The sequence below is a fragment of the Pongo pygmaeus genome, chromosome 8 (genome assembly GCF_028885625.2).
Source record: "Pongo pygmaeus isolate AG05252 chromosome 8, NHGRI_mPonPyg2-v2.0_pri, whole genome shotgun sequence".
Lineage (NCBI taxonomy): Eukaryota > Metazoa > Chordata > Mammalia > Primates > Hominidae > Pongo > Pongo pygmaeus.
Genome location: NC_072381.2, coordinates 107737468 through 107754330, shown reverse-complemented (window position 1 = coordinate 107754330; position 16863 = coordinate 107737468). Strand labels below are relative to the sequence as shown.

General features: G+C 49.0%; 1 protein-coding gene across 1 annotated transcript; it reads left to right on the top strand.

The window, feature by feature from the left end:
* Window positions 1–7629: 7629 nt before the first annotated feature.
* C8H10orf95 (chromosome 8 C10orf95 homolog) lies at window positions 7630–9106 on the top strand. The gene has a single exon (XM_054436790.2). It carries the CDS (start codon window positions 7696–7698, stop codon window positions 8347–8349), a length of 654 nt encoding a protein of 217 aa, XP_054292765.1. The 5' UTR covers window positions 7630–7695; the 3' UTR covers window positions 8350–9106.
* Window positions 9107–16863: the final 7757 nt, after the last annotated feature.

Here is a 16863-nt window from a genome sequence, read left to right as displayed (position 1 = left end):
CACTTCCCATGTCACCCCAAGCCACACATACAGGCACACACACACATACACCCATCTCTCTTCTAGACTTAGACAATTGCTGAAACTCCTCCTGATCCAGAAAGCCTCATGAGTAGAAGACAGGTGATCATTTTGTCCCTCTCCTCACCTCTTACCTCTATCTGTGCTTTCCTGGCTGTGAGAACAGAAAACCCAGCATTCAGCCTGGAGTCCGGCATACTGGGATCTCCATACATTTGCTAAAGAAGTCTCCCCGCCTTTCTATCTGTGGCCAGCATGTGCTTTTATTTCAAAGCAAACCTGAGTCTTTACTTAGCCCTCCCTGGGTGTCCAGTGGGGAAATGGAAATGGGGAGGGCTGGCAGGGGCCAGAGCTAGATGTGACCCAGGAGAAAAGACCTTTGGTCCCTCACGGCCAGGCGCGGTGGCTCACGCCTGTAATCCCAGCACTTTGGAAGGCTGAGGTGGTCGGATCATGAGGTCAGGAGCTCAAGACCATCCTGGCCAACATAGTGAAACCCCATCTCTACTAAAATACAAAAATTAGCTGGGTGTGGTGGCCAGCCTGGGCAACAGAGTGAGACTCTGTCTCAAAAAATAATAATAAAATAAATTAAAAATAAAAAAAATCTGTGGAATGTGGTGAGGCATACCTGTAGTTCCAACTACTTAGGAGGCTAAGGTGGGAGGATTGCTTGAGCCCAGGAGGTTGAGGCTGCAGTAAGCCATGACCACACCACTGCTCTCCAGCCTGGGTGAAAGAGTGAGACTCGTCTCAAAAAAAAATTTTTTTCATAACAAAGTACTAGCGGGAGGGGTTAGGAAATATCCTGGGGTGTATCATTGGTGGAAGCAATAGACCATTTAAACTAGCTTAAATAAAGAAGGAATTTACTGGCCCGTGTAAGTTAAGTCCAGGACTCTTTCTGATTTCTGTCCTGGGAAAAGCAAAAAATTCCCTCCACCCAACAAGAAAATAAAGTCCTATGCTTGCCTTGCATTGGCCCATATCATGTCAAGGGCTAGCCCAAGTCCATCACTATGGCCAGAGGTATGGCTGTGCTGAAAGGCTTAGCCCTAAATCACCTAAACCTAAGGATACAATAGATTCAACTCCACCAGTACTACTTTCCTGAGAATAGATAAGGTGTGGGACTTCAAAATACTGGGGGCTGGTACTGGAATCAGGGTGAACAAATGCTGAGAAACTCACAGCTTGGCCATTACTTTTCTCATTTTGCCTGAAAATTTCCTTCCCAGGCTGCACTTGAGCTTAGTCTTGCTTGCTCCCGACTCTCCATCCAGAAGAGATGGAAAACCTGGCCAGTGCCATGGGTCCACTACTGAACTCCAGGCTGGGGTGTGGTCAGTCCACGGATAGCCGTGAATACTCCAGGTGCTGGTGTGGGGAAAAGCAAGAGAGATCAGATTGTTACTATGTCTGTGTAGAAAGAAGTAGACATAAGAGACTCCATTTTGTTCTGTACTAAGAAAAATTCTTCTGCCTCTAGATGCTGTTAATCTGTGACCTTACCCCCAACCCCGTGCTCTCTGAAACATGTGCTGTGTCAAACTCAGGGTTAAATGGATTAAGGGTTGTGCAAGATGTGCTTTGTTAAACAAATGCTTGAAGGCAGCATGCTCCTTAAGAGTCATCACCACTCCCTAATCTCAAGTACCCAGGGACACAAAAACTGCAGAAGGCCTCAGGGACCTCTGCCTAGGAAAGCCAGGTATTGTCCAAGGTTTCTCCCCATGTGATAGTCTGAAATATGGCCTCGTGGGAAGGGAAAGACCTGACCGTCCCCCAGCCCGACACCCGTAAAGGGTCTGTGCTGAGGAGGATTAGTATAAGAGGAAGGCATGCCTCTTGCAGTTGAGACAAGAGGAAGGCATCTGTCTCCTGCCCGTCCCTGGGCAATGGAATGTCTCGGTATAAAACCTGATTGTATGTTCCATCTACTGAGACAGGGAAAAACCGCCTTAGGGCTGGAGGTGAGACATGCGGGCAGCAATACTGCTTAGCAAAGCGTTGAGATGTTTATGTGTATGCATATCTAAAGCACAGCACTTGATTCTTTACCTTGTCTATGATGCAAAGGCCTTTGTTCACGTGTTTGTCTGCTGACCCTCTCCCCACTATTGTCTTGTGACCATGACACATCCCCCTCTCTGAGAAACACCTACAAATAATCAATAAATACTAAGGGAACTCAGAAGCCAGGGGATCCTCCATATGCTGAACGCTGGTCCCCTGGTTCCCCTTTTTTCTTTCTCTATACTTTGTGTCTTTTTCTTTTCCAAGTCTCTCGTTCCACCTAACGAGAAACACCCACAGGTTTGGAGGGGCGACCCACCCCCTTCAGCTGGGATTTTAGGACAGGGACAAAGTTATAAACAGGAGCAGGGAGGTGTATTAGTTTCCTACTGATGTTGTAACAAATCACCACAAACTTGGTGGCTGAAAATAAGAGTTTATTTTCTTACAGTCCTGGAAGTCAGAAGTCTGAAATGGCTCACTGGCAAGGGGTTGGCAGGACCGCATTCCTTCTGGAGGCTCCAGGGGAGAATCCATTTTCTTGCTTTTTTCAGCTCCCAGAGCCTGCCTGCGTTGCCTGGCTCATGACTGTCTTCCGTATTCAAAGCCGGTGATGGCTGGTCAAGTCTTTCACTCACTGCATCACTCTGACTCCGACTCCGCCACCTCACTACTCCACAGTTAAGGACCCTTGTGATTACATTGGGTCCACCCAAATAATCCAGGATCATCTCCTTATCTTAAGGTCAGCTCATTAGCAACCTTACTGCCATCTGCAACCTTACTTCTCCCTGGTCATGTAATATAACATATTCGCACGTTTCTGGGGTGACATTATGAACATTTTTGGGGGGGAATGTCTTTTAAATTCTCTCATTCTGGGACCAGTCCTTACAGCAGATAGAGAGCGAGGTTCCTAAGGAGTGTTGTAATGGGGCCCTTGAGATTTCAGCACCCCAGCATTTTATTTTTTTTTTCCTGAGCAATAATACTTAAAATTTTAAAGTTTTTTGTATATATTTGTGGGGTATATATGATGTTTTGATACAGGCATGCAATGTGAACTAATCGCATAATGGAGAATGGAGTGCCCCTCAGCATTTTTAGTGACTAAAAAAATGAGAATTCTGATCACAGGCCAGGCACAGTGGCTCAAGCCTATAATCCCAGTACTTTGGGCGGCCAAGGCAGGATGATCACCTGAGCCCAGGAGTTCAAGACCAGCCTGGGTAACATAGTGGGATCTCATCTCTACAAAAATTAGTCGGGTGTGGTGGTGCACACCTGTGGTCCCAGCTACTTAAGAAGTAGGTAGGAGGTAGGAGGATCACTTGAGGCCAGATCAAGGTTGCAGTGAGCCCTGGTCATGCCACTGCACTCCTGTGGGGAAAAGAGAGATCAGATTGTTACTGTGTCTGTGTAGAAACAAGTAGACATAGGAGACTCCATTTTGTTCTGTACTAAGAAAAATTCTCCTGCCTTAAAATGCTGTTAATCTGTAACCCTACCCCAACCCTGTGCTCCCTGAAACATGTGCTGTGTCAACTCAGGGTTAAATGGCTGAAGGGCTGTGCTTTGTTAAACAAATGCTTGAAGGCAGCATGCTTGTTAAGAGTCATCACCACTTCCTAATCTCAAGTACCCAGGGACACAAAACACTGCAGAAGGCCGCCAAGGACCTCTGCCTAGGAAAGCCAGGTATTGTCCAAGGTTTCTCCCCATGTGATAGCCTGAGATTTGGCCTCGTGGGAAGGGAAAGACCTGACCGTCCCCCCAGCCCGATATCCGTAAAGGGTCTGTGCTGAAGAGGATTAGTAAAAGAGGAAAGAACACCTCATTGCAGTTGAGACTAGAGGAAGGCATCTGTCTCCTGCTTGTCCCCGGGCAATGGAATGTCTCCGTGTAAAACCCGATTGTATATTCCATCTACTGAGATAGGGGAAAACCGCCTTAGGGCTGCAGGTGGGACATGCAGGCAGCAATACTGCTCTTCAAGGCATCGAGATGTTTATGTGTATACATATCTAAAGCACAGCACTTAATTCTTTACCTTGTCTATGATGCAGAGACCTTTGTTCACATGTTTACCTGCTGACTTTCTCTCCACTATTATCCTATGACCCTGCCACATCCCCCTCTCCGAGAAACACCCAAGAATGATCAATAAATACTAATGGAACTCAGAGGCTGGGGGGATCCTCCGTGTGCTGAACGCCGGTCCCCTGGGCCCCCTTTTTTCTTTCTCTATACTTTGTCTCTGTGTCTCTTTCTTTTCCAAGTCTCTCGTTCCACCTAATGAGAAAAACCCACAGGTGTGGAGAGGCAACCCACCCCTTCACACTCCAGCCTGGGTGACAGAATGAGACCTTGTCAAAAAGACAAAAAAAGACAAAAAAATTCTGATCAGGCCAATGCTTGCTTGCACATGCTAACCACTCACTTTTTGCCCAATATTCCTTGTTCCCACAATATAAACTGCTGATGTGCTGTTTCTTGGTCAAGCAGGAAGAGGTAACTTTGCGGTCATGAAAAAAAATTGCAGGCCGGGCATAGTGGCTCACGCCTGTAATCCCAGCACTTTGGGAGGCCGAGGTGGGTGAATCACCCGAGGTCTGGAGTTCAAGACCAGCTGACCAATATGGTGAAATTCCGTCTCTACTAAAAATACAAAAAATTAGGTGGCTGTGGTGGCGCATGCCTGTAATCCCAGCTACTTGGGAGGCTGAGGTAGGAGGTAGGAGAATAGCTTGAACCCGGGAGGCGGAGGTTGCAGTGAGCCGAGATCCCCGCCATTGCACTCCAGGCTGGGCAAAAAGAGCAAAACTCCGTCTCAGAAAAAAAAAAAAAAAAATTGCAGGAATGAATGCCTTGAAGGACGTTGTGACCAGCTGCTGATGCCCATAAGTCTGGTGGCTCAAGGGGTTATCTGAGACTGAAGAAACACAGACTTTTACCCTGGGTTCCCTGAAATGCCCCCTCCGTCACTCCTTAGTCACATAAGAACTCCCTGCTGCTTTTTGAGACAGGCTCTCAGTCTGTCACCCAGGCTGTAGTGCAGCGGTGTGAACACAGCTCACTGCAGGCTTGACCTCCTGGGCTCAAGTGATCCTTCTGCCTCAGCGCCCCAAGTAACTGGAACTACAGGCACATGCCACAATGCCTGGTTAATTTTTTTTTTTTGTAGAGCCGGTGTTTCACCATGTTGCCCAGGCTGATCTCACACTCCTGAGCTCAAGCAATCCGCCTGCCTCAGCCTCCAAAAGTGCTAGGATTACAGGTGTAAGCCACCCTGCTGCTTTTTTTCTGTTAATAGGGATTTGAGAGATTTGCTCTCCCGCCTTCTCACTTTGGCCAAATCAAATAAACCTTTCTCTATCTCCCACTGTTTGGCCTTAGTTGTGCATCAGGTTCACCAGCCTGAATTTGGGTTTCTATGACAGTGTTCGAGTCCAAATGAAACCCTAACCAGGCCCCTTTTTTCCATCCACAGCCCAGCTCTAGCACTTGCCTTCAAAAGGACTGGCCCGAATTAAGACTTGGAGCAGTGGCTCAGTCACGAATAGCGTGAAATCACCAGGGTGAGTCACCAAATGGTGGCCACCACCAGAGGGTAGCTAAGTTTTGAGGGATACTGAGAACCCAGAAGAACCTTTCTGTCAGGGCTGCTGGTGATACTGCTTCAGTCAACAGGAGATGGAGAAGGAAAGTGTGGCAACATGGCAGCCCTGCAGCTGGGAGAGGGTTTCAGTTTTAATCATCCATAACTACCTCTCTCTCCACTGGAGAAGAAAGAGGTGCAGGGGTTGTGACCCACACCAGAAGGGACTGGAACTCAGACAGGGCTCACCCCATCTGGATGAAGCAATCTTCCTGGCTTCATTCAAATGGCTTCTGGGCTTTGACATCAGTTGGACTGGGTTCAAATTCCACTGTGGTACTTACAGGCTGTGTGAACCTAGGACAGTGGCCTAACTTCTCTGAGCCTCTGGTTCCTTATCTACTAAAAGAGAATGACATCACTATGCACTTCACATAGCTATTAAGAATTTAAAGTAGGCCAGGCGCAGTAGCTCATGCCTGTAATCCCAAAACTTTGGGAGGCCAAGGTGGGTGGATCACGGGGTTGGGAGTTCAAGACCAGTCTGGCCAATATGGTGAAACTCCATTTCTACTAAAAAAATACAAAAATTAGCCAGGTGTGGTGGGGCACGCCTGTAGTCCCAGCTACTTGGGAGGCTGAGGCAGAAGAATCGCTTGAACCTGGGAGGCGGAGGTTGTAGTAAGCCAAGATCATGCCACTACACTCCAGCCTGGGCGACAGAGCAAGATTCTGTCTCAAAAAAAAAAAAAAAAAAAGAGAGAAAGAAAGAAAAGAATTTAAAGCGGCCGGGCGCGATGGCTCATGCCTGTAAAATCAGCACTTTGGGAGGCCAAGGAGGGTGGATCACCTGAGGTCAGGAGTTCGGGACTAGCCTGGCCAACATAGTGAAAACCCTGTCTCTACTAAAAATACAAAAATTAGCAGGAGGTGGTGGTGCACCTGTAATCCCAGCTACTCAAGAGGCTGAGGTGGGAGAATCGCTTGAACCTGGTAGACGGTGGCTGCGGTGTGCCGAGATCATGCCACTGCACTCCAGCCTAGGCAATAGAGCAAGACCCCATCTCAAAAAAAAAAAAAAAAAAAAAAAAAAAATTAAAGTGCTCATGTAACATTCCAGAGTGGGAGGACTTCGAGACAGTCTGCGAGAAGCCCCAGCATAGGTGGGCAATAAGACCAACATTGTGAGCCTGAGTCTTGAGACAGACTCGGGGTTGAATTTTGCCCTTACTATAGCCAGCTGTGTGAGTTGGGATGAGTTATTTAACCTACATAAGCTCCAGTCACTGAATACACTGGACACCAACTCTGAGGCAAGCAGCTTTTTGCTATGGAAAGCAGGGATAATATCAGTACCCCCTTCCTCGGATCGACATAACTTGCAGTTAGATGCTCCCAGTCAACTCGATTCAGTGTCTGGTGTGCAGGAGTTTCACTCAAATGCGAGGATAACCCAATCCACCTGCAGGCGCTGGGAGGCTGGGGTGTAGTGACTGGGAGCTAACTGGATTAGAAAGCCATCAGTGATACTGTAGAGAGGGCATCCTTGACCTCAGGCCTCTGTCTCTAGGTTGGGGCCACTACGACCAGTACGGCTCACCCAGGTGTAGACAGACGCTGGTGGCTACTGGCCAGCTAAAGGTGTTTCCTTTTGCCTGGTAACCAGGAGTGGCTGAGGCAGGGCATGGAGCGGAGCAACGCAGCTACAAAGTGCGGAGCGGAGCCCCACTCTGGATCCCGCCGGCTCCCCAAGACTGAGGGAGACAAGTGAGTGGGGAGTCACTGGGAAGAGCATCCGGGCCGAGGGCTTGAAAAGGCTCCTTACTGTCTGCCGGGAGCCTGAGGCTCTGCCCGACCTTGGGACAAGGGGCAAGGTGGGGAGCTGAATGTCCGATTTGGGATTGAATTTCCCCAAAGCCATGAACCGGCGTCCTGGGGAACCGGGCCACAGGGACAGGAGGCGGTTAAGTAGAAAGTCTGTCCGCATACCCCTTCCTCCGCCGCAGGTCTGGATCCGGAGGAGCCCCCAGTAAGAACAGCAGCCGCCTAGGGGGCCGACCATGTATGCTTACAGCTGGCCGCCGCCCACACAGGGCGTGTGGCCGCCGCCGCCGCCGCCGCCGCTCACCTGCACCTACCTGGCCGCCCCTCTGCTGCTGCCCCCAGTCCAGGCCCACAGCTTCCGCAGCCGGCCCGGGAGCCTGCACGCGGGCGAGTGGGCGGCCCCACAGGAATACCACTGCTTCTACGGCCCCGCCGCGCCACCCGAGGCCGCGCCGCCCTGGTGGGCCTGCCCTCCGGCCTACGCCGCGGCCCTGCGCCGGCCCTGCGCCGCCGCCGGCATCCCGGGACTGTCGCTGCAGGCGCCCGCGGCAGCGGCCGAGAGCTGGGCGCCGTGGCCCGAGGGCGGGAGCCTGCAAACCGAGCTGCGCTGGGGCCGCGTGGAGCGCGCGCGGGGCCCGCCTCTGCAGCTGCCGGACTTCGTGCGTCGGGAGCTGCGGCGCGCGTACGGCACCTACCCACGCGCCGACGTGCGCGTCACCCAGCGCCGCGGCCAGTTCCTGCTGCAGGCGACGCCGCGCGTGCGCGAGCCCGACCACCGCGTGGAGTGGCGCGTGCGGCGCCGGCCAGAGAGCGGCGACAGCGACGACAGCAGCCCAGCCCGGGAAGCCGCGGAGCGCGGCCGCCCCAGGAAGAGCAAGGGCCTGAGCTGAAGCCGCCGCAAGGCCTAGGGGCCGGCCCGCGTGCACTCGCTTGGCTCTTTCGTGCGTCTGCCGCCGCCGCCAGGCAGAAGTGAGCCCTCACCTGCGCGCGGGAGGGCGAGCGCGCCGCTCACCTGTCTTTTTGGCTTTTCCCATGACTGCCCGCCCGCTTCCTGCACTTGTTTCTCTCGCCTTATTGCTGGACGGTGGGGGAAGGGCAAGTGCAAGACGGAATCAAGGGCACCTCTGTGTATTCTGTACCTCTTTCCTTCTTGCACCTTGGGCAGTGGAGGACGTGGGATGGAAGAAGGGCCTGGACCTCCTTCCTTCCTCCTCCCCACCTTCTCCTAAGGAGCTTGCCCTGCAGTAAGCCCCAACTTTCCCTTCCACTTTTCCCTCTATCAGAGTCGTCGCCCACCCCCCTTTCCCACCGCTCCCCTACCCCCGCCTTCCTGCCAATTCGAGGGGCGACGGTGATCCCCAGCTTAGTAAGAAAAGTAAATAGGCCGGGCGCGGTAGCTCACGCCTGGAATCCCAGCACTGCGGGAGGCCGAGGCGGGCGGATCGCTTGAGCCCAGGAGTTGGAGACTAGCCTAGGCAACATGGCGAAATCCTGTCTCTACCAAAAAAATACAAAAATTAGCCGAGTGTGCCGGCACGCGCCTGTAGTCCTACCTACTTGGGAGGCGGAGATGGGAGGATCCCCTGAGCCCGAGAGGTCGGAGCTGCAAGGAGCCGAGAACGCGCCACTGCACTCCAGCCTGGGTGACTGAAAGCCTGTCTCAAAAAAAAAAAAAAAAAAAAACAGTAAATAAATGAGCTAAGTCAAGTATACACTGCAAGATCATTGTTATGTTTTGGGGTGGTGTTTCTCCATCTGTTTATCTGTTTAATGGGAGTCTTACCGCCCACCCTGGGGTACAAGAAGGTAGGGTGGAGGGGCGTGAAGTTGAACTGGCCCTCTGGAGAAAGCATGTGCCTGATCGCTGGGTCCATATGCCCTCTTCACCATCTCCCTCCAAGTGTGCAGGCCAGCACCTTCTAACTCTCCTCTTTGGCCCACCACCCGCCGAGATGCTGAGGGCATAAGCTCTATTTTTGACGTGTGGTAGGCATGACTAGGAAAGGGATGTCTGAGACCTGGGTTTAGGGCTGGCTCTGACATTTTCTACCTGTGTAACTTAAGGCTCTCTGACTCTCAGTTTCTTCATCAGTAAAAGAGGCGTAAAAGTAACCCAGCCTAATTGGAAGTTAAGGTGAATGTCTCGGCCGGGCGCGGTGGCTCACACCTGTAATCCCAGCACTTTGGGAGGCCAAGGTGGGCGGATCACGAGGTCAGGAGATCGAGACCATCCAGGCTAACACGGTGAAACCCCGTCTCTACTAAAAATACAAAGAATTGGCCGGGCGAGGTGGTGGGCGCCTGTAGTCCCAGCTACTCAGGAGGCTGAGGCAGGAGAATGGCGTGAACCTGGGAGGCGGAGTTTGCACTGAGCCAAGATGGCCCCACTGCACTCCAGCCTGGGCGACAGAGCGAGACTCCGTCTCAAAAAAAAAAAAAGATGAATGTCTCTTCTTGTCTCCCAATTCTTGCTAATAATCGTTAATTCTTAATAGGCTGAGGTTTGCAATATTCTAGGAGTTTTCTGGAATGTTAGGCCACATAGCCAGTTTTAACTAGGATTTAGCCAGATTTGAGGCCCAGCTGTAGAAATTTCTTTTACTGAACTTCCATTTGTAACTGACCAATAGTTACCTGGGTATACACAGGTGAGTTATTGAAGCTGTAGGCCAGCTGATTAGGCACTGCTGTATTTATGAGCTTCTTGGAGAAGTTGTCTCAAATCTCAGCCCTTGGAAAAGGTGTTTCTCCTGATCAGTGGTTTGCTTTTATCTTTTAAGCGCTAAGAATCTCATTACTGATCATATTTTTCTTTTGGTCCTGGTTTCCAAGGAGCTCAGAGCCAAATTTGCTTTGTGTCTTTTTTTTTTTTTTTTTTTTTTTTTTTTTTTTGAAACAGAGTCTCACTCTGTCGTCCAGGCTGCAGTGTAGTGGCATGATCTCAGCTCACTGCAACTGCAGTGCACTGCAACTGCAACCTCCACCTCCTGGTTCAAGCGATTCTCCTGCCTCAGCCTTCCAAGTAGCTGGGATTATAGGTGTGTGCCACCACGCCCAGCTAATTTTTGTATTTTTAGTAGAGACGGGGTTTTCCCATGATGGCCAGGCTGGTGTCAAACTCCTGGCCTCAAGTGATCTGCCCGCCTTGGCCTCTTTAAGTGCTGGGATTACAGGCGTGGCCACCGTGCCCGTCCTGCTTAGTGTCTTTTATATAAAACCTGCATCCTGAACTCTGTTATCCCTAGTTTCACCTTATTTTTCCTTTTTAAAAAATTATAAAACACAAGAAGGTGAGGTGGCATAGTGTGATGGGTCTGCTGTGTGACCTTGGGCGAATTAATGTCCATGAAACAGTTTCCCCATCTCAAATGGGGATGATGATACAAAAACCTGTCTCATAAGGTTATTGAGAAGATGCCATGACATCTGTGTTTCTACAGTGCACAGAAAGCATTTACCACAGTGCCTGGCATGTATTACGTGCTAAAATGTTAGTGTTTGTTTGTTTATTTGTTTGTTCGTTTTGAGATGGAGTCTCACTCTGTCAGCCAGGCTGGAGTGCAGTGGCACAATCTTGGCTCACTGCAACTTCTGCCTCCTGGGTTCCAGCGATTCTCCTGCCTCAGCCTCCCGAGTAGGTGGGACTACAGGCGTGCGCCACCACGCCCGGCTAATTTTTTTTTTCTTTTTTTGAGATGGAGTCTTGCTCTGTCTTCCAGGCTGGAGTGCAGTGGCGTGATCTTGACTCACTGCAACCTCTGCCTCCTGGGATTCTCTGCCTCAGCCTCCCAAGTAGCTGGGATTACAGGCGCACGCCACCATGCCTGGCAAATTTTTTTGTACTTTTAGTATGGACAGGGTTTCACCATCTTGGCCAGGCTGGTCTTGAACTCCTGACCTCGTGATCCACCCACCTCAGCCTCCCAAAGTGCTGAGATTACAGGCATGAGCCACCACGCCCAGCCTGTATTTTTTTTTTTTTTTTTAGTAGATATGGGGTTTCACCATATTGGTCAGGCTGGTCTTGAACTCCTGACCTCGTGATCTCCCTGCCTCGGCCTCCTAGAGTGCTGGGATTACAGGCGTGAGCCACCGCACCTGGCCAGTGTTTGTTTTAAACATAGTTTGCAATACAGAAATATGTGCTATAGGAAGTTAAATTCTGATTTCCCTCACCCCTTAATGATCATTGAGGTCCAATCTACTATTTTTCTATGCACTATATATATGTGTGTGTGTGTGTGTGTGTGTGTGTGTGTGTATTTTAGATGGAGTTTCGCTTTTGTCACCCAGGCTGCTGGAGTGCAATGGCGCCATCTCAGCTCACTGCAACCTCTGCCTCCTGGGTCCAAGCAATTCTCCTCCCAAATAGCTGGGATTAGAGGCACATGCCACCATGACCGGCTAATTTTTTTGTATTTTTAGTGGAGACAGTGTTTCACCATGTTGGTCAAGCTGGTCTTGAACTGCTGACCTCAAGTGATCCACCCGCCTCAGCCTCCCAAAGTGCTGGGATTACAGACTGAGCCACCACTCCTGGCCGCACATAGTATTAATTATATAAAAAGAGTTGCACTGTTTTGCCTGTCACATTTTATTTTTATTTTTTATTTTTTATTTATTTTTTTTTTTCTGGAGTCTCGCTCTGTCACCCAGGCTGGAGTGCAGTGGAGTGATCTCGGCTCAGGCTCACTGCAAGCTCCGCCTTCCGGGTTCACGCCATTCTCCAGCCTCAGCCTCCTGAGTAGCTGGGACTACAGGTGCCAGCCACCACGCCTGGCTAATTTGTTTTTGTATTTTTAGTAGAGATGGGGTTTCACCATGTTAGCCAGGATGGTCTCGATCTCCTGACCTCGTGATCCACCCACCTCGGCCTCCTAAAGTGTTGGGATTACAGGCGTGAGCCACCCCACCCCACCTTTATTTTTATTTTTATTTTTTATTTTATTTTATTTTTTTGAGACGGAGTCTCACTCCGTCACCCAGGCTTGAGTGCAGTGGGGCAATCTCAGTTCACTGCAAGCTCCACCTCCCGGGTTCAAGCGATTCTCCTGCCGCAGCCTCCCAAGTAGCTGAGATTATGGGTGTGTGCCACCATGCCCAGCTAATTTTTGTATTTTTAGTAGAGACAGCGTTTCACCATGTTGGCCAAGCTGGTCTCAAACTGCTGACCTCAGGCAATCCATCCGCCTCGACCTCCCAAAGTGGTGAGATTACAGGTGTGAGCCATCACATCCGGTCTATTTTTATTTTTGATTTAAAAAATAAACGTCAGAACTTACTTTAGAATAAGATAATCAGGGATGGCTTATCTGAGCAGGTGACATTTAAACTGAGATCTAAAGAATGCAAAGTTAACCATGCAGAGAAGGGTGAGGGGGAAGCCAGGCAGAGAGTATGGTGAATGCAAAAGCCCTAAGGAGTGAAAGTTATCTTCATTCACTCAACAGGCATTGAGAGCCCAAATATGCCAGTCAGAATTCCGGGTACTGGGGCTACAGCAGAAAACCAAACAAATCTCTGCCCTCATGGACCTTACATTAGAGGTGTAACAGAGGAGGAGAGACTGACAAGCAAATAGGTGAATAGGTGATATAGCGTCAAATAGGGATAATTGATGGGTGATGTTTTAAATGGGATTGAGGAGGCTTCTCCCAAGAGGTGACTTGAGTATAGCCATAATAAAGACCTTTGCAAGTCATTTGAGTACCTGAGGGAGAAAAGCAGGTATGACCACCCTGTGGATGAGTGTCCTTGTCCTGTGAGCAAGCACATGTGATAAGAGATTGAGCAGAACCTGTGGTGCAATGAAGCCGTATTGAAAATTTTGGATTTTTTTTTTTTTTTTTTTTTGAGACAGAGTCTTACTCTGTCGCCCAGGCTGGGCTGGAGTGCAGTGGCGTGATCTCTGCTCACTGCAATCTCCACCTCTTTGATTCAAGTGATTCTCCTGCCTCAGCCTCCTGAGTAGCTGTAGCTGGGATTACAGGCACGCACCATTATGCCCGGCTAATTTTTTGTATTTTTAGTAGAGATGGGGTTTCACCATGTTGGTCAGGCTGGTCTCGAACTCCTGACCTTGTGATCCACCCGCCTCAGCCTCCCAAAGTGCTGGGATTACAGGAGCAAGCCACAGTGCCCGGCCGGATTTTATTATTAGTGGGTGGAGGGTTATGAGCATAGGAGTAATGTTATCAGATTTAAAAATTATTATTATTCTGGCTGCTGTATGGAAAAGAGACTATAGAGGGGTCATCATGGAAATGGGGGGCAGTTAGGCTTTGAAGTACAGTCATGCACCCCATAATGATGGTTCAGTTGACGATGGAGCGCATATATGATGGTGGTCCCTTAAGATTATAATGCTGTATTTTTACTGTAACTTTTCTATGTTTAGATACACAAACACCATTGTGTTCAATTGTCTTCAGTATTCAGTACAGCCTCAAGCTGTACAGTTTGTAGCCTAGGAGCAATAAATAGGCTCTACCATATGGCCTAGGTGTGTAGTTGGCTTTACCATCTAGGTTTGTGTAAGTACACTCTAGAATGTTCAGACAATGGCAAAATGGCCTAATGATGCACTTCTCAGAATGTATCCCCATCATTAAGCAATACATGACTGTAATACAGGAAATAGAAGAGATGACTTCGTTTTATTTGGAAGTAGTAAGGGTGATGAGAAAATAAATGTTCTTGAATATGCATCTTTGGTCACATATACAAGTGTTAAATTGTCGAATGTAAAGTCTTTGAGATGGAAATTGAATCACCGAACAATGACAGCTAGTAGAAATAAGAATGACCAAAATCCAGGTCTTTAGTTCTTTTTGTTTGTCTGTTTGTTTGTTTTTGGGGACGGAGTCCCCTAAAGCGTGCCCGGCCGCTTTAGGTCTTTAGTTCTTAATTCCATTCCCAACTAAAAGGAACGAGGGTCCTTGGGAAAATGGCTGATTCCGGGTCTGGGGCAGTGAAGGTACATGAGGAGCCTAGAACAACTTATTCCAAAAAATAAAGGACTGCTGAAAAATGTCAAAAGTACAGCCGGGCGCGGTAGCTCACGCTTGTAATCCCAGCACTTTGGGAGGCCGAGGCGGGCGGATCACGAGGTCAGGAGATCCAGACCATCCTGCCTAACACGGTGAAACCCCGTCTCTACTAAAAATACAAAAAATTAGCCGGGCGTGGTGGCGGGCGCCTGTAGTCCCAGCTACTCGGGAGGCTGAGGCAGGAGAATGGCGTGAACCTGGGAGGCGGAGCTTGCAGTGAGCCGGGATGGCGCCACTGCACTCCAGCCTGGGCAACAGAGCGAGACTCCATCTCAAAAAAAAAAAGTCAAAAGTACAAAGAAGCCAGCTTCAAGGGACTTCCACTGGCCAAATCAGGGACAATTTAAGCATCAAAACAAATAATGACAGTAATTCATTATAACTCATTAAAAAAATAAGAATCCATAAGTCCATACTAATAATCATTAAATAAATAAATATGAAGGAAAAACTAATCCTTACAGTAGAAGGAATAATAAAATTAGAAAATTGCCATTCCTAGTGCAGTGGCTCACTCCTGTAATCCCAGCACTTTGGGAGGCCGAGGCGGGCAGATCGATCACCTGAGGTCGGGAGTTGGAGACCAGCCTGACCAACATGGAGAAACCCCGTCTCTATTAACAGTACAAAATTAGCCAGGCATGGTGGCACATGCCTGTAATCCCAGCTACTTGGGAGGCTGAGGCAGGAGAATTGCTTGAACCCAGGAGGCGGAGATTGTGGTGAGCTGAGATCGCAGCCACTGCACTCCAGCCTGGGCAACAAGAGTGAAACTCCGTCTCGGAAAAAAAAAGGAAAAGAAAAGAAAAAAAGACTGGGCGCCATGGCTCACGCCTGTGATCCCAGCGCTTTGGGAGGCCGAGGTGGGCAGTTCACCTGAGGTCAGAAGTTCAAGACCAGCCTGGTCAACATGGTGAAACCCCGTCTCTACTAAATATACAAAAATTAGGCGGGCGTGGTGGCGGGCGCCTGTAATCCCAGCTACTCGGGAGGCTGAGGCAGGAGAATTGCTTGAACCCGGGAGGCAGAGGTTGCAGTGAGCTGCTGAGATCGCGCCATTGCACTCCAGCCTGGGCAACAAAAGCGAAACTTCTCAAAAAAAAAAAAAAAAAAGAAAGGAAAGAAAAGAAAATTGCCATTGCCATCCCAGCCATCATAGTAATAATTGATTCAGGTGATACTAAATTGATTCAGGTCACTCATGGATAATAAAACTAATGCGTACAAATTTGAATAAAAACAGGATATTTATTTAGTTTAGTTTCAAAATATGTTCCAATAAGATATTTATTAATTACAAATCGAAAAAGAGTAAGCTAGTCGTATAACAGGGAAAACTGGTGTATATCACCTTAACTAAGTTATCAAAGCTGTAGGGCCCCCCAGTATCTGTCCCCTATTTCTGTGTCTTGACCCAAAGATCACAGAGTCCTTTTGACCCCTCTGTGACCCAACATGTTTTACCCTGAAGGCTTGAACCCACACTGGGGTCATGAACATTTCCTGGCACTGATAAAATTATCTAGGTTGTTGCCAAAACAGAAACAAGCCCCAGCCCTGAGCCAAATGCCATAAAGGCTCACATAAATTCTATCCCCTGACCACTTTGCTTGGATATACCTAGGAGGATCACCCCTTTTGTTACTGTCTGTCGTGAAGATTGCTGTAGCACTCTGTACGTAAGATTCCCCTAATAAATGCTTTGGACTGGCTGACCATGGCAGCTCACATCTGTGATCCTCGCACTTTGGGAGGCTGAGGAAGGAGGATGGCATGAGCTCAGTAGTTCGAGACCAGCCTGGACAACATAGCAAGACCTCTCTCTACTAAAAAAAAAAAAAAAAAAAAAAAATTAGCTGGGTGTGGAGGTGTCTGCCTGTAGTCCCAGCTACTTGGGAGACTGAGGTGGGAGGATCGCTTGAGCCCAAGAGATTGAGGCTGCAGCGAGCTATGATTGTGTCACTGCACTCCAGTCTGGGCAACAGAGCAAGCGAGACCCTGTCTAAATAAATAAATAAATGCTTTGGACTGATCACCCTGGTGTTTATTTAGTGCTAAGTGCTACTTTCTTTGGAATCCCAACTGGCCCCATCTGGAAAAGGTCTGGGGCACTCCCTTATGGAAACTCCCCTGCTAAGGCTTTTGGGGTGATTCCAGCTGTGGGTTCAGCAGGATGAAACAAGTTGACATTATCATTAAAGGGGACAAATCAACATCATAAGCTTTCTGATATGTTAAAAAACACATCAGTTCAGCAGTAATGCAGTCATGAGGAAACCTCAGATAAACCTAAACGGAGAGATGATTCCACTTGTCTGTATTGCTCAAAAATGGCAATGTCATAAAAGACTATGA

Excerpts from the sequence above, each read along its gene's own strand:
- C8H10orf95 (XM_054436790.2), top strand. The coding sequence starts at position 7,696 with ATGTATGCTTACAGCTGGCCGCCGCCCACACAGGGCGTGTGGCCGCCG.